Source organism: Microcaecilia unicolor, chromosome 8 (assembly GCF_901765095.1).
Source record: "Microcaecilia unicolor chromosome 8, aMicUni1.1, whole genome shotgun sequence".
Lineage (NCBI taxonomy): Eukaryota > Metazoa > Chordata > Amphibia > Gymnophiona > Siphonopidae > Microcaecilia > Microcaecilia unicolor.
Genome location: NC_044038.1, coordinates 62053439 through 62078082, shown reverse-complemented (window position 1 = coordinate 62078082; position 24644 = coordinate 62053439). Strand labels below are relative to the sequence as shown.

The window sequence follows — 24644 nt, the reverse complement described above, 5'->3', positions numbered from 1 at the left end:
CATTTCCTTCACTTACGCCCAGGATGGGCTGGCTCTTGAGGGCCATGTCACGGCTCACAATGTTAGAGCCATGGCAGCGTCAGTGGCCCACTTGAAGTCAGCCACTATTGAAGAAATCTGCAAAGCTGCGACGTGGTCATCTGTCCACACATTCACATCTCATTACTGCCTGCAGCAGGATACCCGACGCGACAGTCGGTTCGGGCAGTTGGTGCTTCAGAATCTGTTTGGGGTTTGAATCCAACTCCACCCCCCCTAGGCCCATTTTTTATTCTGTTCCAGGCTACACTCTCAGTTAGTTCAATAAAATGTTAGGTCAATCTCAGTTATGTCCTCGCCATTGCGAGGCCCAATTGACCATGTTTGTTGTTTTGAGTGAGCCTGGGGGCTAGGGATACCCCATCAGTGAGAACAAGCAGCCTGCTTGTCCTCGGAGAAAGCGAATGCTACATACCTGTAGAAGGTATTCTCCGAGGACAGCAGGCTGATTGTTCTCACAAACCCGCCCGCCTCCCCTTTGGAGTTGTGTCTTCCCTTGTCTTTGTCTTGCTATATACGGGACTGACGAACACGAGCCGGTTCGGGCGGGAAGACGACCGCGCATGTGCGGTGCGCATCGGCGCGCGAGGGCTAGCAAACGTCTTTGCTAGTGAAGATTCCGATTGGAGGGGGTGCCGTGGACGTCACCCATCAGTGAGAACAATCAGCCTGCTGTCCTTGGAGAATACTTTCTACAGGTATGTAGCATTTGCTTTATCTGCGTTGCATTATTCAGGGAGACAGTAATAAATGAGGTACAAACCTTGTGAAGAGATTCCAGAGCCGTCCATATCGTCTCCAGTGAAACCTCTTGGGGTTTAACCAGAGGCTGCATCGCCAAAACACAAGAAGTAATTTCCTCTTGTGTAGTTGTTGATGGCGGTTCCTCCACGGTTTCCCCCACTGTTATTCCGGGCATTCACTGGGTTCCCTGAGCCAGCCCTAAGAGTGTATCTGGCGTCGCGATTACCCCCGGAGCGCACCACTCCTTCGATTCCGCTCTGTCTTCGGCGGTCGGTACAGCGCTTCCGGGTGCACGCGGTGGCGTCGGGGTCAACGGTCCCAGCGAGCTGAGCGAAAGATTGCTCTCCTGAGCAGGGCTCTTTCTTTCCCCGCTAATGGAAACGCCCGCAGTTGGAGTGGAAACCAAAAATGTTGACAGACTGCTGCCCAGACAAGGAAGGGATCTGCTTCGGGAGGGGTGGTCCCCTCGGCTTCCCTTTCCTTTTCGGCATAATTCCAGTGGAAAAAGGTACATTGCAGAGTAATCCTCAGGAGCGTCTTAGTCGCACGTCCTGCTAGGTCGCCATCTTGAATCTCTAAACCAGCCCATTTATCTGCCCTCCTTTACTAGGGAGGAGTTTCCGGAATCTTTTGGGCAGTTACATCTTCTGGTTGTTCGCAGCGCTCTCTTGCAGTATCTGCAAATGTCAAATGACTTCAGGACCTCTGATCACCTTTTTGTCTAGTTTTCAGATCCTCGAAGAGGGACTCCGACGTCTAAGGCCACTATAGCCCGTTGGCTCAAGGAAGTCATTTTTTCTGCGTATCTGCTGTCAGGACGGTCTCCGCCTGACACATTTAAAGCGCATTCCACTACAGCGATTTCCTCTTCGTGGGCCGAAACAGGAGCACTCTCTCTTCAGGAGATCCATAGTGCGGCTACTTGGGCTTCTAAGCTCTCCTTTGTCCGGCATTACAGGCTGGATGTTGCAGCAAAGCGGGACACGCAGTTTGGAGCGCAAGTGCTTCCTCAGGGAGTGACAGATTCCTGCCCTAACTAGGGAATGCTTTTGTGCATCCCATCAGTTAATGGATTCATCTGCTGCTGATGACAAGGAAGGGAAAATTAGGTTCTTACTTTGGTAATTTTCTTTCCTTTAATCACAGCAGATGAATCCATGATCCCTCCCTCTCTGTTTATTTGTTCAGTTGTTTCCTGCAGACATGTTCCCTCATTGGGAGAAGTTGGAAAACAGTCTTCAGGATTTCTGTTCTGTTACAGGAGGTTGAGATCGTTCCTCCTTTGTGCGATTATTGCTACTGTTCTGGGGCATTCGTTCGCTGTGAGGAAAGTTCATGTTATTCTACTTTGAGGATACACTCTGCTTTGGAAGTTTCAAATACTGAAGGCTGATGGAGCTAGCCGTCCATAGAGCACTATGGTTTTTCAGTGTTCTCTATCTCCACTTGCTAGTAGGCGGACATAACCCATCAGTTAATGGATTCATCTGCTGTGACTAAAGGAAAGTATTTGCCAGTATTCTAATCATTTGTGTGTGTATTTGTGAGTAAATGTTAATTTTTTTATTTGTAGAATTACCCCCAATATATCCAAGTTCTAGTGGAATCAGCTGTCCTATAGGGCTCTATTAATAAACATCAACCAGCACAATAAATCCATTGATAATTTATCAAATATATTTCTAGGATAGAGATTTATTTATTCACACCATTTGATATACTACCCTTCTTGGTTTACAGTATTAATTAGCTATCAACTTGTTGCCGTTTTTCAAATTTCTTTACCCACATAGCAACCTCCCATATAGACATATGTGAAAACCATTCCCACAAACAACATGCCAAGGTTGCACATAAGTCCTCAACCTTACCTTCCTTCATTCCTATGGATAACTCCGTCCTTGGATTTTTGCTGCTTAATGATTTCCATGAGATCCCTGTCAATCTAACTACTTTTCCTCAAAAGAAAAAAACAGGCAATGTGTTATTTCTGTTGTACTGCCCAAATTGGTGCTTGGGACAACTGCTTCAGCACTGGAAACAGCTCTTCTGCTACCACTATTCATACTTACTTTACTGTTCCTTCTCCTCCCTGATCAATCTTTTACAGCAGTTAAGCTGTTTTTTCCACTTTACCCTAATGAATGTCTTTCCAATTTCCTACATTCTTGCTTTTGTTTTAGTAGATGAATGGAGTTTTTGACCTTTGAGACCATCTGCAGTTCAAAGAGGCCAATTCATCTAAAAACACTATCATATTTCCTTTCCATTTATTAAAGAAATTTCCTACTGGTTTGTGCTCCAACCCCATCGATGTCTGAACCACACCAAAAAATTATCTGCAGAAAGAGGAAAACAGTCAACATTTGGGCTGCAAAAAACCAAGCGAACGGTACATTTTAGGGTGTGAAGAACTATTTGTGCACAAAAGAAGAGCGGGACTTGGGGGTGATCGCACCTGATAATCTTAAGATGGCCAAACTGGTAGAAAAGAAGATGGTGAAAGCTAGAAGGATGCTTGGATGCATAGGGAGAAGAGTGGCCAGTAGGAAAAAGGAAGTGGTGATGCCCCTGTATAAGACTCTGGTGAGACCTTATTAAGAATATTGTGTACAATTCTGGAGACCATACCTTCAAAAAGATATAAACAGGATGGAGTTGGTACAGAGGGCAGCTACTAAAATGGTCAGTGGTCTTCATCATAAAGCGTATGGGGACAGACATAAAGATCTCAGTATGTATACTTTGGAAAAAAGATGGGAGAAGGGAGATATTTTAGAGGCATTTAAATACCTATACAACATAAATGCACCACAGGAGAGGCTTTCAGTTGAAAGGAAGCTCTGGAACGAGGGGGCATAGGATGAAGGTGAAAGGGGATAGACTCAGAAATCTGAGGAAATACTACTTCACAGAAAAGGTGGTGAATTTGTGGAACAGCCTCCTGGTGGAAGTGGTGAAGACGAAAACATTGTCTGAATTCAAGAGAGCTTGGGACAAGTACATAGGATCTCTAAGAGAGTGATAGGGAGAGTAGATGGCATGGATGAGCAGACTGGATAGGCCATATGGTCTTTTTCTGCTTACATTTTTCTTTGTTTCTGTCCTTGGTCTACACTGCTTCCACTTCCCCTCCTCCCTCACACTTTTCACCTTTCTCCTCCACTTTAAGCATAAATTCTAATAATGATCAGACCAAATTATAGCTGATGTAGACCAAGTACCTACTAATGCCTCTCTTACGCTATTATAGGATGGTGCAATCATATCTAGGTGATGCCCATCCTTATGCGTTTTCTTTTGTTTATCAGCCACAAATTTAGCACTAAAACAAAGGTATTAATCCGCAAATGAACCTTTTCCGTAGATGGGAAGGCGGTAGAACTAGAGGGCACGATACGAGATTGAAGGGGGGCAGACTCAAGAAAAATGTCAGGAAGTATTTTTTCACGGAGAGAGTGATGGATGCTTGGAATGCTCTTCCGCGGGAGGTGGTGGAGAGGAAAACAGTAATGAAATTGAAACATGCGTGGGGTAAACATAAAGGAATTCTGTTCCGAGGGAATGGATCCTCAGAAGCTTAGCTGAGATTAGGTGGCAGAGCCGGTGGTGGGAGGTGGGGCTGGTGGTTGGGAGGCGAGGATAGTTCTGGGCAGACTTATATGGTCTGTCCCAGAGCCAGTGGTTGGGAGGCAGGGATAGTGCTGGGCAGACTTATACGGTCTTTGCCCTGAAAATGACAGATACAAATCAAGGTAAGGTATACACAAAAAGTAGCACATATGAGTTTATCTTGTTGGGCAGACTGGATGGACCATGCAGGTCTTTTTCTGCCGTCATCTACTATGTTACTATGTTATGAATACTGTCACTTCATGGGAAGATCTGTCTTCTGAATGAAAATTATATCTCCTAGCAACACAATTTGTAAAAAAAAAAAAAAAATTTGTATTGCATACTGCATAAATATAGTTTGTAGCTCAGGCAATCAATATATTAGCCATTTGCCTGTAAAGTGGACTTCAACCACCACACCAAACTTTCCAATTCTAGATTAGATCTCCTATCCATCAATGTAATTTTTAAAGTGACAATATAAATAACTGCAAAGCCCACCCCTGCCCGTTAGTTTACTGCATCGGGAGTAAAAGTTATGTTTTAGTGTGTGGCATTAGAGACACTAGCAGAAGGACGCTAACTGACAAGACACCAGCATTAGTTGCTAGCTTCTGAAGCAGTGAACAAAACAAGGCTCCTTGTCAAACCGGAGGCATCAAGCACTGTTATTTAGACATTAGCCTGATGCAGAGCATATGGCTACCTGAGATAAGTGATTTAAGTTTTTTGCTTTATATGGATATTTATATGCTTGTATGATCCAGTGGGTTACATACAGCACAGTGCAATATCACATACCATGTAAAATGAGTTTATCTTGTTGGGCAGACTGGATGGACCGTACAGGTCTTTATCTGCCGCCATTTACTATGTTACTATAATTAGCACGTTACAGAAGATGAACTACAATTTTTATTTTTTTATTCCAAGACGTTGAGAACATATTAAGTTGTTGCACACTTCTAACATCTTATATTTGGGAAGTATCTGTGATGGTACAGAACAATGAATGAGTGACCACTCTATAGACAACTCGTTCATATACTGTACACTTGCTCTAGAAAAACTATAGAAACATTAAGAAGTGGCTTCTGTTGATACTGAGGTCTTCCCATATTTAGTTCTTTGTGATACTTATGCTTGTATAATTATAATTCAAAGAGATTTTGTGGTGGTGGCTTTAATATACAAAATAAATAGAGATCTCATGTTCATAAATCCAAAAAATTAAATTGCAAATAGAAAAATTCAAATGTGTTTAAAAGTGTTTGGTACTCGGTGACACTTTAAATAACAAGCGGCTATTAAATAAAGATTTGACACTTACCTAATGCTGGCTTCCTCTTGATGCATAGGTAATCACACTCCTTCCAAACTTTCCCCATTCTTTGAGTATATTAGAGAGAAATGGCAGCAATTTATTTACATATTTGGAAAAAAATGTGAAGAGGAATGTGTGGATTGCAACATGGATTGTTTTTAAAACAGAACCACAATGATTGGGGGGAACATTTGGAAGGAGTGTGATTACCTATGCACCAAGAGGATGCCGTAGTTAGATAAGTGTAAAATCTTTAACAGCTGCTTATACTCATATTGCAGGCTCTATTTTAGACTGTATAAAGTCTGATTATACAAAAAGGTCCTAAAATATTGCTACTTTTGTTGATTCCTTCACATGGACAGATTAGTTTTTAAATTCAGTGTTTAGTAGAGCTCACTTATGTAGATAATCTTTTAGCTGGAACACATTTATTGAGAGGAAAGATTTTTATTAAAGATTTCTACTAACTTGACGTAGAAAAACTGTCACCAGTTTTTACCTTTTTCCCAGATGCTTTTTTGATTAAATTGGTGGAATAGCAAGCATTACTTTGGGAATCAATACTTAAGACAAAAATGGATGACATTGTCCTATTAAAGAAGTTTGTCAAGAGCTCATAGAATAATGAGTGATGTGATATCCTGGTCTTAGATTAATTAGAAAGCAGTTTGGGTGAACTGAAAGGCTCTGGAGAGAAACAGGTTCCCCAGATCTGAAGATTACATGTAGACATCTCCAGCGATTTTATAACCAGCAAATGAATCTAGCCAAAAAAAGTTCTATCATCAGAAAAATAATGGAAAGTACTAATAAATCACATAAATTATTTTTTTATTAATAATATGTCAGGAAGGAAAAAATTCTTGTCAGGTGAATATTTTGTTTCAAAAGTCGAGAGGCTCCATAGTGGTTTTACATAGTAAATGAAATGATGGCAGATAAAGACCTAAACGGTCCATCCAGTCTGCTCAACAAGATAAACTCATTTTACATGGTATGTAATACTTTATATGTATACCCGAGTTTGATTTGTCCCTGCCTTTCTCAGGGCACAGACCGTAGAAGTCTGCCTTGCACCGGTTTTACTCTCCAAATACTGGCGTTGCCACCCAATCTCCACTAAGGTTCCGTAGATCCATTCCTTCTAAACAGGATTCCTTTGTGTTTATCCCATGCACATTTGAATTCCATTACCGTTTTCATCTCCACCACCTCCCGCGGGAGGGCATTCTATGTATCTACCACCCTCTCTGTGAAAAAATACTTCCTGACATTATTCCTGAGTCTGCCCCCCTTCAACCTCAATTCATGTCCTCTAGTTCTACCACCTTCCCGTCTCTGGAAAAGGTTCATTTGCTGATTAATACCTTTCAAATATTTGAACGTCTGTATCATATCACCCCGTTTCTCCTTTCCTCGAAGGTATACATGTTCATGTCAGCAAGTCTCTTTGTATGGTTTGCAACGCAATACTCATACCATTTTTGTAGCTTTTCTTTGCACCACTTCCAGTCTTTTTACATCTTTAGTAAGATAAGGCCTCCAAAACTGAACACAGTACTCCAAGTGTGGCCTTACCATCGACTTGTAGAGGGGCATCAACACCGCCTTTCTTCTGCTGGTTATACCCCTCTCTATGCAGCCTAGCATCCTTCTGGCTATGGCCGTCACCTTGTCACATTGTTTCTTCACTTTCATATCCTCCGACACCAACACCCCAAGGTCTCTCTCCTGAGTCGAGCTTACTAATATCTCCCTTCCTATTTGGTATCTCTCTTTTGGGTTTCTACACCCCAAATGCATCACTACACTTCTTGGCATTAAATTTTTACTAAAATATCGAGTACTCCAGACTTTGTTTTTTAAATATTCACATACATTTTATTATAACAAAATCATATCCCTACATACAACCCCTTGGAACTTGAACAGAACTCTATCCCACAGACATTTTGCATCAAAGATTATTCGCATGTATCATATCACCTTCAACACCTATTTTAACCTATATTGCTCCCTGGTCCCATTCAGACCCCAAGGTTTACCTATAAGGCTTAGTCACTTCTCAACACCTTCATCCATATAGCAGCTCCAATATCAATCGAACTTGCATCATAGCTCGAGCTGATTCTTCTTTATTATAGAGAAATATTATTCCTCAGCGTTGTTTCACAATTGTCCACAGCTGCAATCAAATCCTTCACTTGCTGATGGTGCCGATGAGCGACTATAATTCCTTAATGACTTGACACATTGAACGCTTTTTATGTTGACACTTCTAATGTAGCAGGAAAGTTTCCGTCAAGCCCATTAAATTCAGTTAGGTCCACACACATTAGTCAGTTCCTCTATGTGTGACCACATTTTGTGGTCCTTCTTCAGGAGGAGCCACTTCCCATATAATCTGTAATGGCCCAACAACATATACCGTAGTCATAGCCATCTCATCTTCATTGACAAATCAAAAATATATCAACATTTTTCATAGTAATTCTTTAATACGAACAATGGCTGCTTACCAGTGGGACTGCTGTCCTGCTAGAGACCCAGACTTCCATTTCTCAAGCTTCATACCCATACACACCTCTTCCGGGATTAAATACCTGCCCTCTAATCATATCCACCTTCTTTTAAAGACAGTGGCACCCTTACAACCACTCTACTTCTAAATTAAGTCCCCCTGGGGCCACTGTACTCCACGAGAAAATGTACCTCTGCTCAATTGCCAAAAGTGTCTCACTAACATCCCCCCTCCTCTAGGGGCTGCCACCTGCATCAGGAGTACACATTTAAGTTCTTCTATCAGATGATTATGTGCCATCCAGTGAGAAATTGGAGCTTTTGGAAATCAAAACAAGAAAATCAACTTGATGTCTTAACTTACCAAAATTTCCTTTAATACATCTAGTTGACGTCCTCAGAGTATTGCAGGTTTTGAAAATTACAACTGAATGGTTAGTGCAGTGGACTGAGATTCTGTGGAACCAGGATCAATTCCCACTGCAGCTCCTTGTGACCCTGGGCAAGTCACCTAACTCTCCATTGTCCCAGGCACAAAACTTTGATTGTGAGCCCACAAGAAACAGAGAAAGTACCTGCATATAACGTGTACAGCACAGTGAACATTTAATAGCTCTGTAGAAATAAGTAGTAATACTCATTGCTTGAGCTCAGTATATGACTCTTTGCAGAGCTGGCAGAGGCTGCATGGTAGGAGTTCAAGGTGGGACACAGAGGTTTTGAACCTGACCGAGTTTTTTGAAGGCTCTCGGGAATTGATGATCAAGAGGATTACTCCTTTTCTTTTCTTTTTTTATTTAGATTTTGCTCACACCTTTTTCAGTAGTTGCTTGGGGTGTGTTACATTCAGGTACACTGGGCATTTCTCTGTCCCTGGAGTGCTCACAATCTAATTTTGTACCTGAGGCAATGGAGGGTTAAGTGACTTGCCCAAGATCACAAGGAGCAGCAGTGATATTTCAACCAGCCACCTCTGGATGTCAAGACTGGTACTCTAACCACTAGGCTAGTTCTCCTTATTTTCAGGACTTGACATACTGCAAGGGATCCCTGAGGCAACTGTCAGTTTACAATTTCTATTATAGGTACTTTGCACTGTCCCTAATGGGCTCACAGTCTGTTGTATATTGTATCTGGTGCAATGGAGGGCTAAGTGACTTGACCAGGGTCACACGGAGCTGCAGAGGGAATTGAACCTGCTTCCCTAGGATCTCAACCCACTGCCGTCCATCAGACAGCAGTGGGAATCGAACCTGACTCCCCAGGTCCACAAATCACTGCACTCTAGTGTTGGGTTTCACATTAGAACCTAATTGGAACACTGTTTTTGAGACTAAATCCCAAAAAGAGCGTATTTATATTCCTAAAATAAAGTTTTGATTAGGTTCTAATGTGAAACTCATCTCCCCAGGTCCGCAACCCGCTGCACTCTAGTGTTGGATTTCACATTAGAACCTGATTGGGACTTTAAATCCCCAAAGCAGCTCATTTATAGTCCTAAAATAAAGTTTTGATTTTCCTGATTTTTTTTTTTCTTGTGATTTGCAGAAGAGGCATTGGAACTTCTTAGGTGTGAGATTCATGTTGAAATTTACTTGTAGATGTTTTGTTTCATTTAAGTTCATTTAAGGGTAAGCAGTACTTAAAGGAAATCATTAGAGCCAAAAAACAATCCTTCAGAAAGTGGAGAAGAGAACCAACTGAAAGTAACAGGATAGATCATAAGGAATGCCAAGCCAAATGCAAAGCGGAGATAAGGAGGGCAAAAAAGGACTTTGAGAAGAAATTAGCGTTGGAAGCAAAAATACATAGTAAAAACTTTTTTAGATACATTAAAAGCAGGAAACCGGCCAAAGAGTCGGTTGGGCCGCTGGACGAAAATGGTGTTAAAGGGGCGATCAAGGAGGACAAAGCCGTAGCGGAGAAATTAAACGAATTCTTTGCTTCGGTCTTCACCGAGGAGGATTTGGGGGGGACACCGGTGCCGGAAAGAATATTTGAAGCGGGGGAATCGGAGAAACTAAACAAATTCTCTGTAACCTTGGAGGATGTAATGGGTCAGTTCAGCAAGCTGAAGAGTAGTAAATCACCGGGACCTGATGGTATTCATCCCAGAGTATTAATAGAACTAAAAAATGAACTTGCGGAGCTACTGTTAGAAATATGCAATCTGTCCCTAAAATCGAGTGTAATACCGGAAGACTGGAGGGTAGCCAATGTTACTCCGATTTTTAAGAAGGGTTCCAGAGGAGATCCGGGAAATTATAGACCGGTGAGTCTGACGTCGGTGCCGGGCAAGATGGTGGAGGCTATTATTAAGAATAAAATTGCAGAGCATATACAAAAACATGGACTGATGAGACAAAGTCAGCACGGATTTAGTGAAGGGAAGTCTTGCCTCACCAATCTAATGCATTTTTTTGAGGGGGTAAGCAAACATGTGGACAATGGGGAGCCGGTTGATATTGTATATCTGGATTTTCAGAAGGCGTTTGACAAAGTGCCGCACGAAAGACTCCTGAAGAAATTGCAGAGTCATGGAATCGGAGGTAGGGTATTATTATGGATTAAGAACTGGTTGAAAGATAGGAAGCAGAGAGTAGGATTGCGTGGCCAGTATTCTCAGTGGAGGAGGGTAGTTAGTGGGGTCCCGCAGGGGTCTGTGCTGGGTCCGTTGCTTTTTAATGTATTTATAAATGACCTAGAGATGGGAATAACTAGTGAGGTAATTAAATTCGCCGATGACACAAAATTATTCAGGGTCGTCAAGTCGCAGGAGGAATGTGAACGATTACAGGAGGACCTTGCGAGACTGGGAGAATGGGCGTGCAAGTGGCAGATGAAGTTCAATGTTGACAAGTGCAAAGTGATGCATGTGGGTAAGAGGAACCCGAATTATAGCTACGTCTTGCAAGGTTCCGCGTTAGGAGTTACGGATCAAGAAAGGGATCTGGGTGTCGTCGTCGATGATACGCTGAAACCTTCTGCTCAGTGTGCTGCTGCGGCTAGGAAAGCGAATAGAATGTTGGGTGTTATTAAGAAGGGTATGGAGTCCAGGTGTGCGGATGTTATAATGCCGTTGTATCGCTCCATGGTGCGACCGCACCTGGAGTATTGTGTTCAGTACTGGTCTCCGTATCTCAAAAAAGATATAGTAGAATTGGAAAAGGTACAGCGAAGGGCGACGAAAATGATAGTGGGGATGGGACGACTTTCCTATGAAGAGAGGCTGAGAAGGCTAGGGCTTTTCAGCTTGGAGAAGAGACGGCTGAGGGGAGATATGATAGAAGTGTATAAAATAATGAGTGGAATGGATCGGGTGGATGTGAAGCGACTGTTCACGCTATCCAAAAATACTAGGACTAGAGGGCATGAGTTGAAGCTACAGTGTGGTAAATTTAAAACGAATCGGAGAAAATTTTTCTTCACCCAACGTGTAATTAGACTCTGGAATTCATTGCCGGAGAACGTGGTACGGGCGGTTAGCTTGACGGAGTTTAAAAAGGGGTTAGATAGATTCCTAAAGGACAAGTCCATAGACCGCTATTAAATGGACTGGAAAAATTCCTCATTTTTAGGTACAACTTGTCTGGAATGTTTTTACGTTTGGGGAGCGTGCCAGGTGCCCTTGACCTGGATTGGCCACTGTCGGTGACAGGATGCTGGGCTAGATGGACCTTTGGTCTTTCCCAGTATGGCACTACTTATGTACTTATGTACTCTTTGATTCCAGGTAGCTCATTTGAGGGGCCCTTTTACGAATGCAGGCTTACCGCTCGCTAAAAGGGAAGTACCGCTGTGCTACCACAGTAGCCCAGTGGTAGTTCCCTCCCCCAGCACGTGCCATTTCTGGAGCTGCAAATATATTTCAATTTTTGTAGTGTCAGTATGTACCCGGTGGTAATCATGCCTGGTTAGCATAGGAGCCCTCACTGTCACCTCAGTGGGTGACGGTAAGTACTCCACCCCCCCCCCCCTTCCGAAATCGCTGCATGGCAAGTGATTCACTTGCCGCACGACCATTTCTTGGAAAAAAAAAAGACCTACCTTTTACCCACTGCAGTAAAAGGGGAGCCTCGGCATGCATCAAAAACACGCACCGATGCCAGCACAGGCCCCCTTTTGCCACAGCTTCATAAAAGGACCCCTGACTTTTTTGGTTGTGAGAGAGGGGCCTAGAGTAGTGATTACTAATAATCCAGAGTTTTTACGCACGTACTATGTTGTCTGCTGTAGCTTGACCCTATGCCTGTTAGGTATTATTAGTAAAGGAATGGAAAACAAAAATGAGGTTGTTATAATGCCGTTGTATCGCTCCATGGTGCGACTGCACCTCGAATATTGTGTTCAGTTCTGGTCACCGCATCTCAAAAAAGATAGTAGAATTAGAAAAGGTGCAGAGAAGGGCGACGAAAATGATAAAGGGGATGGGACGACTTCCCTATGAGGAAAGGCTAAAGCGGTTAGGGCTGTTCAGCTTGGAGAAAAGGCAGCTGAGGGAGGAGATATGATAGAGGTCTATAAAATAATGAGTGGAATTGAACGGGTAGATGTGAAGTGTCTGTTCACGCTTCGCAAAAATACTAGGACTAGGGGGCATGCGATGAAGCTACAATGTAGTAAATTTAAAACGAATCTGAGAAAATGTTTCTTCACTCAACGTGTAATTAAACTCTGGAATTCGTTGCCAGAGAATGTGGTAAAGGCGGTTAGCTTAGCGGAGTTTTAAAAAGGTTTGGACGGCTTCCTAAAGGAAAAGTCCATAGACCGTTATTAAATGGACTTGGGAAAAATCCACTATTTCTGGGATAAACAGTATAAAATGTTTTGTACATTTTTGGGATCTTGCCGGGTATTTGTGACCTGGATTGGCCACTGTTGGAAACAGGATGCTGGGCTCGATGGACCTTTGGTCTTTCACAGTATGGCAATACTTATGTATTTATGTCTTAGTAAATATGCTTTTTGTTTTTCTTTGATTTTCTTGATGGCCCCTTTTATGTTGTAATCTTTGTTCAGGAAGTATTTCTTAACGGAGAAAGTAGTGGATGCTTGGAATGCCCTCCCGCGGGAGGTGGTGGAAATGAAAACGGTAACAGAATTCAAACGTGTGGGATAAACATAAAGGAATCCTGTTCAGAAGGAATGGATCCTCAGGAGCTTAGCTGAGATTGGGTGGCAGAGCCGGTGGTTGGGAGGAGGGGATAGTGCTGGGCAGACTTATACGGTCTGTGCCAGAGCCGGTGGTGGGAGGCGGGACTGATGGTTGGGAGGCGGGGATAGTGCTGGGCAGACTTATACGGTCTGTGCCGGGGCTGATGGTTGGGAGATGAGGATAATGCTGGGCAGACTTATACGGTCTGTGCCAGAGCTGGTGGTGGAAGGCGGGGCTGGTGGTTGGGAGGCGGGGATCGTGCTGGGCAGACTTATAAGGTCTGTGCGCTGAAGAGGACAGGTACAAATCAAGTTAGGGTATACACAAAAAGTAGCACATATGAGTTTATCTTGTTGGGCAGACTGGATGAACCGTGCAGGTTTTTTTTCTGCTGTCATCTACTATGTTACTATGTTAGTTATGTATTTTCTTTGTTGAGAGTGTTCTTTTCTGTTTTTCTGCTGCTGTTGCCTTTTGTTCAATTATTTTTGGACGTAAATTGTTACACTAGAAATATAAAAATTGAAAAATTAACAAAAAAGCTATCTTATCCAGGCATCTCTTCTGGCTGTGGACAGGCAGCAGTTTGGGTTTCCAGTAACTGTCTCAATACGCTTCTTCTTGGAAGAGTTTGATCTGTGGGGAGAATCTTCTTAGGACATTTACTCAAAGGGTTTCTGAATTACAAGCCTTTTCTTGTACAGATCCCTTTCTCCGTTTTACATAGAATGGGGTTTTAATCAGAACAGTGCCATCCTCCTTCCTAATGTTGTATCTCCTTTTCATGTAATTCTGTGTCTCCTCCTTCCTTTCGTAGGGAAGGTTGCGGTCAGCAATCTAGAAATGTGCATTCTTGCATATTTATTGACCTTATAAGGTACTTGGAGATTACTAATAGTATTGAGCTTCGGACAAATTATTTTCCTTTTTAGAGGACGTAGAAAAGGACAAGCTATTTGTAAACAGACCATTGCTCATTTGCCTCAAACTCTTTTGTACACTTCTGTGTTAAGAACATGCAGATTTCCAAAGCCATAAGGGCTTATTCCACAAAAGTTGTAGTATTTTCTGGTGCAGATGTAGACTCCGTAATACTCATTGACGTTTCTAGATCACAACATGGACCTCCTTTCATGCGCTTGCAAAGCATTATAGTTTGAGTGTGATGGTGACATAATAAGCTACATTTTGGACGAGAGTAGGAGTTGAAGAAGCTCTCATTCATTAAGGAGTGCTTTTCTATATCCCCAGGATCTTAACTAGTCTGGTAAGGATGCTACGGAAGGAGAAATTAGGTCTTAACTGCTAGTTTTCTTTCCTATAGACCCACCAGACCAGTCCAGGTTCCTGTCCTAGTATATTAGATGCTACTTGACTGCTCTAGTTTGCGGTAACTTTGCTATTTTTGTTCTAGATAGGACCGATTAATGTTCTCATTTCTAATGTACAATTTTCTACAATAGTTTAGCATTTTCAAAAATTGTTGTCAACTATTCATTATGAAGAGTGCTAGTAATGTGAAAATTCAATTAAAAAAAGGAAAATAAGTGGTCCATTACTTTGCCATTCGAAGTACTGATGACCTTGTAATGCACGTTAACCTTGTAGGGTGTAGCACTCAGGACTTTTTCCTTTCTGTCGCCATCCGCTGGTCAGTGATACAACCCACAGGTTCTGGACTGGTCTAGTGGGACTAATGGAAAGAACAAGTGATTCTTGATTTCTCCATATTATATTTTTGTTTATTTTATATTTTTGTCATTTTGGGCCTGATATTTGCTCTGCAGCAGTAAGCAGCTTGTAAGCCGCTGACTGCCACGGGCTGTATTAACCCAGGATATTCAGTAATGGGGCATTTCTGGCCTCAAACATTAAATATCAAGGTTAGTGTGACAACACATCCTTTTTTGCTGTCATAAATTTATCTGTTTACTTAGCTGGTTAGCAGACTGAGTATCGCTGCTGGCTAAGTAGTGGCTCTACCCCAACTCTGCCCCCAGTCCACCCCTAACCTATTCAATAGCCTGTCCAGCTCAGCAGAGTTTAACCAGGCAGTAGCCTCTCCTGTCTGGTTCAACCCCTTTGAATATTGACCCTTTTATTTAGAGATCTGAAAACATAATTTCCTTAATCTTTTTCTTTAATAGTTTGGATAGTGTCATTATGAAATATATTTCCTCAGCAAGCTATAACTTTATGAAATAAACACCACATAGTCATATATTTCCATGGTAGCTTGTAATAGTTACCACTGCATAGATGAACACAAATAGCCTTGGCTAATCACTTCAATAGCCATTATTCCCAAGGTATCTAGTTTGTTAATGGTTTTATTGGTATGCATCCAGGTGTATTATGCTTTTGGATTGATTTTGATGCTGTCTTGTATGTGTGTTATCTTTAATGGTTTTCCAACAACTGTTCTGAAAATGGACTCAACATTCCAGCTGAAACAACCTGCTCAAAGGAGTTTGTTTTATTTTAAATATTTACAGAAACAGCTAGGGAAGTGATAGGCCATCTAGCATGGTTGTCAGGGGGATTTGGTGATGCTTCCAAGCTAATGACAAAATGGATCAGGCATAATCATCTAAAGGCAGTCAAATTTGTTTGCTTATTTAGATTGTACAGCTTGTAGCTGTAATATTCTCTTAGCCCTGAAAGTGACTTTAAGAGCAATAGAGAGATATTCCCAACCCTAGAGAAGTTTGTCACCCTTCCAGACTGGGTATTCCAAGTGGTCCTTATTTGCTGACATCTATTGCATTACTATAGTGAAAAGAATCATCTTGCCTTTTGTTCATTTCTTTCTTTCCATCTGTAGGGCTACAGACAACCCGATTAGGAAACCATTTAGAAGACCGAGTAAACAAATTCTTGCGGCGACAAAATCACCCTGAAGCTGGAGAAGTTTTTGTCCGTGTGGTGGCTAGTTCAGATAAAACTGTGGAGGTTAAGCCAGGCATGAAATCCAAGTAAGTAATCGCGTGTCTTTTTGTTTCTTTGCCTGACTCTTGCCATTCAAATGTTATTTATTTAGGCCTTGTGCTTTTCTCCTTTGACAATCACAAATATGGGTGATGTTACCCATTAGTGCTGATATAGAAAAGCTCTGTTAAGGCCCAAAGAAGCCAAGAAAGCTGTCTAAGCATACGCGGACATTTTCCACGCAGCCTCCACCACACATGTTTGTTTGTTTATTGTAAGCCACATTGAACTCAAACTTGTTTGGGATAATTTGGGATATAAATGTCACAAATAAATAAATGCTTGTTTATGCAGGCTTAATATACCACTTTTCATGCAAAGCAGATCAAAGTGGTTTACAATCTCAAATTGTGGAGTGGAGGAGTGGCCTAGTGGTTAGGGTGGTGGACTTTGGTCCTGGGGAACTGAGGAACTGAGTTCCATTCCCGGCACAGGCAGCTCCTTGTGACTCTGGGCAAGTCACTTAACCCTCCATTGCCCGCCGCATTGAGCCTGCCATGAGTGGGAAAGCGTGGTGTACAAATGTAACAAAACAAAAAAAATTAAAATGCCCTCGGGGTTTTTTCTTTGTTTTATTTTATTTTTAGAGTTTTTTTTTTGGCTACTTTTGTGACCATACATCTTGCACATTTTCTAGCAGATGTTGCTCAAAGTATTGTGTGCAATTCTGATCACCATATCTCAAAGATATAGAGAATTAGAAAAGGTTCAAAGAAGGGCAACCAGAATGATTAAGGGGATGGAACTACTCTCATATGAGGAAATGTTTAAGAGGTTAGGGCTCTTCAGCTCGGAAAAGAGATGACTGGGGGGGGGGAGTGGAGAGATGTACAAAATCCTGAGTGGTGTAGAACAGGTAAACATGAATTGACTCTTTCTAATTTTTTCGGAAAATAATAAGACTAGGGGACACTCCATGAAGTAACATAGTAATACTTTTTCTCCAAGGACAAGCAGGCTGCTTGTTCTCACTGATGGGTGACGTCCACGGCAGCCCCTCCAATCGGAAACTTCACTAGCCTTTGCTAGTCCTCGCGCGCCCATGCGCGGCCATCTTCCCGCCCGAACCGGCTCGTGTTCGTCAGTCTTCTTTTGTCCGCGCTCGGTACGGTCGTGTTTGCGCCGTTCGCGCCCCTTAAGTTGACCCTCGCGCGTCTTTTTGACTTTTCGCTTTAAAAAAAAAAAAAGGGATTTCCAGTTTTTGCCCCGTTAAGTTTTCTTTCGTTTTTGGGGTAGGCCCTTTTGAGGCCTCGGGTCGAGTTTTTTCTCCCCCTCTTTTTGGTGCCTTACCGCAATTACGAGTTTTGATTTCGCCGGCATGATTTTTCCGCCCATGTCATCGAAGTCTCCCAGCGGCTTCAAGAAGTGCACCCAGTGCGCCCGGGTAATCTCGCTCACTGATAGGCATGCTTCGTGTCTTCAGTGTCTGGGGGCTGGGCACCGCCCGCAGGCCTGCAGTCTTTGCGCCCTTTTACAAAAAAGGACTCAGGTAGCGAGATTGGCCCAGTGGAACGTGTTGTTTTCGGGCTCTTCGTCGGCAACTGCACCGAGACAGCGTCAAGACCTCCAACCTCGGCGGCGACTGTATCAATTGCATCGAGGCATCGACCCTCTGCATCGTCGGGGCCGAGACATCGGAAGGCTGCGTCGGCGTCGGTGGTACCGGGACCTCCACTAGTGCTGATGTCGTTGGACGGTGGTGCTTCGACTGGAGTGCAGGTGAGGGCTGTCCATTCCCCTGCTGGTGGCGGTGAGCCTTCGGGTGGGTCTCCCCCTACCCTGAGGGCTCCTGAGGTACAGCCCCCCCGAGACCGACGTTCTTCGGCCTCGGCCCCAAGGAAGCGACGGTTGGATTCTACGTCCTCCTCGTCGGTACCGGGAAGTTCCGGTGACATGCTTCGTTTGAAAAAGTCAAAGAAGCATCGACACCGGTCTCCTTCCCGCATCTGCTGGGATGCTCGCACCCGCGAGACGAGGGACGACAAGTTGTTGGCTCTCTTCTCTGGGAGATAGGCACGAGCCGTCCGAGAATCCAGCAGAGCTCCTATGAATTCGAGTCTCTGTACTGGGAGAAGATGGGACTTTGGGTAATTTATCACAAACCCCAGTAGCTCCAGGAGGCGAATAGTCATCTGCATGGACTGTAGAGCTCCTGCCTCGGATGTGTTCTTCACCAGCCAATCGTTGAGATAGGGGAACACGTGTACTCCCAGCCTGCGAAGCGCCGCTGCTACTACAGCTAAGCACTTCATGAACACTCTGGGCGCAGAGGCGAGCCCAAAGGGTAGCACACAGTACTGGAAGTGACGTGTGCCCAGCTGAAATCGCAGATACTGTCTGTGAGCTGGCAGTATCGGGATGTGCGTGTAGGCGTCCTTCAAGTCCAGAGAGCATAGCCAATCATTTTCCTGAATCATGGGAAGAAGGGTGCCCAGGGAAAGCATCCTGAACTTTTCCTTGACCAGATATTTGTTCAGGGCCCTTAGGTCTAGGATGGGACGCATTCCCCCTGTTTTCTTTTCCACAAGGAAGTACCTGGAATAGAATCCCAGCCCTTCTTGCCCGGATGGCACGGGCTCGACCGCATTGGCGCTGAGAAGGGCGGAGAGTTCCTCTGCAAGTACCTGCTTGTGCTGGAAGCTGTAAGACTGAGCTCCCGGTGGGCAATTTGGAGGTTTGGAGGCCAAATTGAGGGTGTACCCTTGCCAGACTATTTGAAGAACCCACTGATCGGAGGTTATGAGAGGCCACCTTTGGTGAAAAACTTTCAACCTCCCCCCGACCGGCAGATCGCCCGGCACTGACACGTTGATGTCGGCTATGCTCTGCTGGAGCCAGTCAAAAGCTCGCCCCTTGCTTTTGCTGGGGAGCCGAGGGGCCTCGCTGAGGCGCACGCTGCTGACGAGAGCGAGCTGGGGCTTAGCCTGGGCCGCAGGCTGTCGAGAAGGAGGATTGTACCTACGCTTACCAGAATAGTAGGGAACAGTCTTCCTTCCCCCATAAAAACGTCTACCTGTGGAGGTAGAAGCTGAAGGCTGCCGGCTAGAAAACTTGTCGAAAGTGGTATCCCGCTGGTGGAGCTGCTCTACCACCTGTTCGACCTTCTCTCCAAAAATATTGTCCGCAAGGCGAGTCCGCAATCCGCTGGTGGATCCTATTCTCCAGGTCGGAGGCACGCAGCCATGAGAGTCTGCGCATCACCACACCTTGAGCAGCGGCCCTGGACGCAACATCAAAGGTATCATATACCCCTCTGGCCAGGAATTTTCTGCACGCCTTCAGCTGCCTGACCACCTCCTGAAATGGCTTGGCTTGCTCAGGAGGGAGCTTGTCCACCAAGCCCGCCAACTGCCGCAAATTGTTACGCATGTGTATGCTCGTGTAGAGCTGGTAAGACTAAATTTTGGCCACGAGCATAGAGGAATGGTAGGCCTTCCTCCCAAAGGAGTCTAAGGTTCTAGAGTCTTTGCCCGGGGGCGCCGAAGCATGCTCCCTAGAATTCTTAGCCTTCTTTAAGGCCAGATCCACAACTCCAGAGTTGTGAGGCAACTGAGTGCGCATCAGCTCTGGGTCCCCATGGATCCGGTACTGGGACTCGATCTTCTTGGGAATGTGGGGATTACTTAAAGGCTTTGTCCAGTTCGCCAGCAATGTCTTTTTTAGGACATGATGCATGGGTACTGTGGACGCTTCCTTAGGTGTAGATGGATAGTCCAGGAGCTCAAACATTTCAGCCCTGGGCTCGTCCTCCACAACCATCGGGAAGGGGATGGCCGTAGACATCTCCCGGACAAAGGCCGCAAAAGACAGACTCTCGGGAGGAGAAAGCTGCCTTTCAGGGGAGGGAGTGGGATCAGAAGGAAGGCCATCAGACTCCTCGTCAGAGAAATATCTGATGTCCTCCTCCTCCTCCCACGAGGCCTCACCATCGGTATCAGACACCAGTTCATGAACCTGTGTCTGAAGCCGTGCCCGGCTCGACTCCGTGGAAACACGGCCACGGTGTGAGCGTCGAGAAGTAGACTCCCTGGCCCGCACCGGCGAAGCTCCCTCCGCCGACGTTGTCGGGGAACCTTCCTGGGAGGCGACCGCAGTCGGTACCGCAAGCGGCACCGATGTCGGAGACCTCACCCCGGGCAAGGGGCCAGCCGGCGCCTCACTCGACGGTACCGGTGGCGCAAGCACCCCCGGTACCGGAGGGGAAGGGCGCAACAGCTCTCCCAGGATCTCTGGAAGAACGGCCCTAAGACTCTCGTGCAGGGCGGCTGTGGAGAAAGACATGGAAGCCGATGCAGGCGTCGAAGTCAGAGTCTGTTCCGGGCGTGGAGGCTGTTCCGGGCTGTCCAAGGTGGAGCGCATCGACACCTCCTGAACAGAGGGTGAGCAGTCCTCCCGGTGCTGATGCCTACTGGGTGCCGACTCCCTCGGCGACCCAGAGCTCTCGGTACCGACATTGCCTCCACAGTTCATGTGACTCCCATGGCCCGCCTTCACATGCGATCTGATCAATGGACCCTAGCTTCCCAGTGGTTTCAGGCTGCTGGGGATCTAGAAGACGTGATCCCACCTGTCCACGAGTTTTCTCGAATCCCTGTATTGGTGGACGATTTGGTCCAATTTGACTCTGGGACAAATTCCTCAGCCACAAAAAGTGCTGACTACGGATGCGTCTCTCCTGGGGTGGGGAGCTCATGTCGATGGGCTTCACACCCAGGGAAGCTGGTCCCTCCAGGAACGCGATCTGCAGATCAATCTCCTGGAGTTACGAGCGGTCTGGAACGCTCTGAAGGCTTTCAGAGATCGGCTGTCCCACCAAATTATCCAAATTCAGACAGACAACCAGGTTGCCATGTATTACATCAACAAGCAGGGGGGCACCGGATCTCGCCCCCTGTGTCAGGAAGCCGTCAGCATGTGGCTCTGGGCTCGCCTTCACGGCATGGTGCTCCAAGCCACTTATCTGGCAGGCGTAAACAACAGTCTGGCCGACAGGTTGAGCAGGATTATACAACCTCACTAGTGGTCGCTCAATTCCCGTGTAGTGCGACAGATCTTCCAGGTGTGGGGCACCCCCTTGGTAGATCTCTTTGCATCTCGAGCCAACCACAAAGTCCCTCAGTTCTGTTCCAGGCTTCAGGCCCACGGCAGACTGGCATCGGATGCCTTCCTCATGGACTGGGGGGAAGGCCTGCTGTATGCTTATCCTCCCATACCTCTGGTGGGGAAGACTTTGTTGAAACTCAAGCAAGACCGAGGCACCATGATTCTGATTGCTCCTTTTTGGCAGCGTCAGATCTGGTTCCCTCTTCTTCTGGAGTTGTCCTCCGAAGAACCGTGGAGATTGGAGTGTTTTCCGACCCTCATCACACAGGACGAAGGGGCGCTTCTGCATCCCAACCTCCAGTCTCTGGCTCTCACGGCCTGGATGTTGAGAGCGTAGACTTTGCCTCTTTGGGTCTGTCAGAGGGTGTCTCCCGCATCTTGCTTGCTTCCAGGAAAGATTCCACTAAGAGGAGTTACTTCTTTCTATGGAGGAGGTTTGCCATCTGGTGTAACAGCAAGGCCCTAGATCCTCGCTCTTGTCCTACATAGACCCTGCTTGAATACCTTCTGCACTTGTCTGAGTCTGGTCTCAAGACCAACTCTGTAAGGGTTCACCTTAGTGCAATCAGTGCATACCATTACCGTGTGGAAGGTAAGCCGATCTCAGGACAGCCTTTAGTTGTTCGCTTCATGAGAGGTTTGCTTTTGTCAAAGCCCCCCGTCAAACCTCCTACAGTGTCATGGGATCTCAATGTCGTTCTCACCCAGCTGATGAAACCTCCTTTTGAGCCACTGAACTCCTGCCATCTGAAGTACTTGACCTGGAAGGTCATTTTCTTGGTGGCAGTTACTTCAGCTCGTAGAGTCAGTGAGCTGCAGGCCCTGGTAGCCCAGGCCCCTTACACCAAATTTCATCATAACAGAGTAGTCCTTCGCACTCACCCTAAGTTCTTGCCAAAGGTTGTGTCGGAGTTCCATCTGAACCAGTCAATTGTCTTGCCAACATTTTTTCCCCGTCCTCATTCCTGCCCTGCTGAACGTCAGCTGCACACATTGGACTGCAAGAGAGCATTGGCCTTCTATCTGGAGCGGACACAGCCCAACAGACAGTCCGCCCAATTGTTTCTTTTGATCTCAACAGGAGGGGAGTGGCTGTGGGGAAATGCACCATATCCAATTGGCTAGCAGATTGCATTTCCTTCACTTACGCCCAGGCTGGGCTGGCTCTTGAGGGTCATGTCACGGCTCATAATGTTAGAGCTATGGCAGCGTCGGTAGCCCACTTGAAGTCAGCCACTATTGAAGAGATTTGCAAAGCTGCGACGTGGTCATCTGTCCACACATTCACATCTCATTACTGCCTGCAGCAGGATACCCGACGCGACAGTCGATTCGGGCAGTCAGTGCTTCAGAATCTGTTCGGGGTTTGGGATCCAACTCCACCCCCCTAGGCCCATGTTTTATTCTGTTCCAGGCTACGCTCTGTTAGTTGGATAAATTGTTAGGTCAATCTCAGTTATGTCCTCGCCGTTGCGAGGCCCAATTGACCATTTTTGTTGTTTTGAGTGAGCCTGCTTGTCCTCGGAGAAAGCGAATGCTACATACCTGTAGAAGGTATTCTCCGAGGACAGCAGGCTGATTGTTCTCACAAACCCCCCCGCCTCCCCTTTGGAGTTGTCTTCCCTTGTTTTGTTTGCTACATATGGGACTGACGAACACGAGCCGGTTCGGGCGGGAAGACGGCCACGCGGGCGCATGGGCGCGCGAGGACTAGCAAAGGCCTTTGCTAGTGAAGTTTCCGATTGGAGGGGCTGCCGTGGACGTCACCCATCAGTGAGAACAATCAGCCTGCTGTCCTCGGAGAATACCTTCTACAGGTATGTAGCATTCGCTTAAAATGAATAGGAGTAGAGGTCTTCCAGTGATGTCATCCGAGTCATGGCGGCTTCACGTGAAGCTCTGATTGAGTCCCCCAGGTTTTTCTGTGTAAGTAGCACATTCCGCTTTTGTATGCAGTGGATTTTGCCTCCCCTGTTGGTCTCAAACAGCACTGAGTGCAGACCACTAGCAATACCACCCAAGCAGTGCCTCTCAGCCATGTGACAAGCAGGGCAGCTCAGCTACAGAACCCAACACATTTGCATTGCTGGCGGAGGCAGGCAATTCCCCTGCTGTGGGAGAGAAGGATGTAGCATCGGTTCCAGGAGAGATAGAGGCACCGCTTACCAAATGTGATTTGCAGCAGATAGCCTGAAGGATCTCAGTACCTGAGTGGAGGTGGCGGATCAGAGTCTAGAGCACCATGAGACCAGGTTTCCCACTATGCATGATAAGTTGGGTCAAACGAATAGCCAGGTACAGACACTGCTGAAAAGTTGGCTGATTTGGAATACAGGGCCAGACGCTCCCAATATCCAGTTTTGTGGCCTCTCCAAACCAGTTGGTGAAGAACATTGCATAGAATTGGTGCAGGCCATCTGTTTTCAAATATTAATGACAGCACCTGATTTTGCCTCTCTTTCTATTTTGGGGCCTGAGGATGGTGTGGCACCCTTCATTCTTCCCACGCCAGGCTTGTTTTGGGAGGTGAGGAGAGATGGACTTGGGAAAAATCCACAATTTCGGGAATAGCATGTATAGAATGTTTGTACATTTGGGAAGCTGCCAGGTGCCCTTGACCTGGATTGGCCGCTGTCGGGGACAGGATGCTGGGCTTGATGGGCCTTTGGTCTTTTCCCAGTATGGCATTTCTTATGTACTTATGTATAGCCTTGTGTGGAAAACGCCTAGATCGCCAGATCTTATTACTTCAGACCCAACTTCGTAGAGTGCATGGGGCACTGGCCTGTAATTTGACTCCTGCTAATAGAAGGGAGTCCCATCAGATTCAAACTATGCTGAACACCTTAATTCACCAGCGTGCTCTCAGTAGCTTCTGTTATAGTCATCGTTTCTTTTTTTTTAATATGGGAATTGTATTGGTACTTTTCTGGCCCGTTTGGTTCATACGAAACAGGGGCTGCTTTTCTCCCAGTATTGAGTGATCCAGTGGGTCAGAAGCTCACTGATGATCGTGCGATTAATATACTTTTTCAGAATTTTTATAACTATGCACAGCTTTGCAGGACTATGACTCACAGGCTTTTAGTTTTCTTGATTCTTTGCCTTTCCCAGAGGTAAAACTGGATGATTTGGAGATGTTGAATGAATCAT

At 45.5% G+C, this 24644-nt stretch overlaps 1 protein-coding gene across 1 annotated transcript in view; it reads left to right on the top strand.

Annotated features, from left to right (window-relative positions):
• Positions 1-24644, top strand: part of CREBBP (CREB binding protein) — an 846007-nt gene that overhangs the window by 660659 nt on the left and 160704 nt on the right. Inside the window, exon 24 of the mRNA XM_030211575.1 lies at positions 16225-16375. Within this exon, the coding sequence (XP_030067435.1) occupies positions 16225-16375 (151 nt within the window). The remainder of the gene's footprint in view (positions 1-16224; positions 16376-24644) is intronic.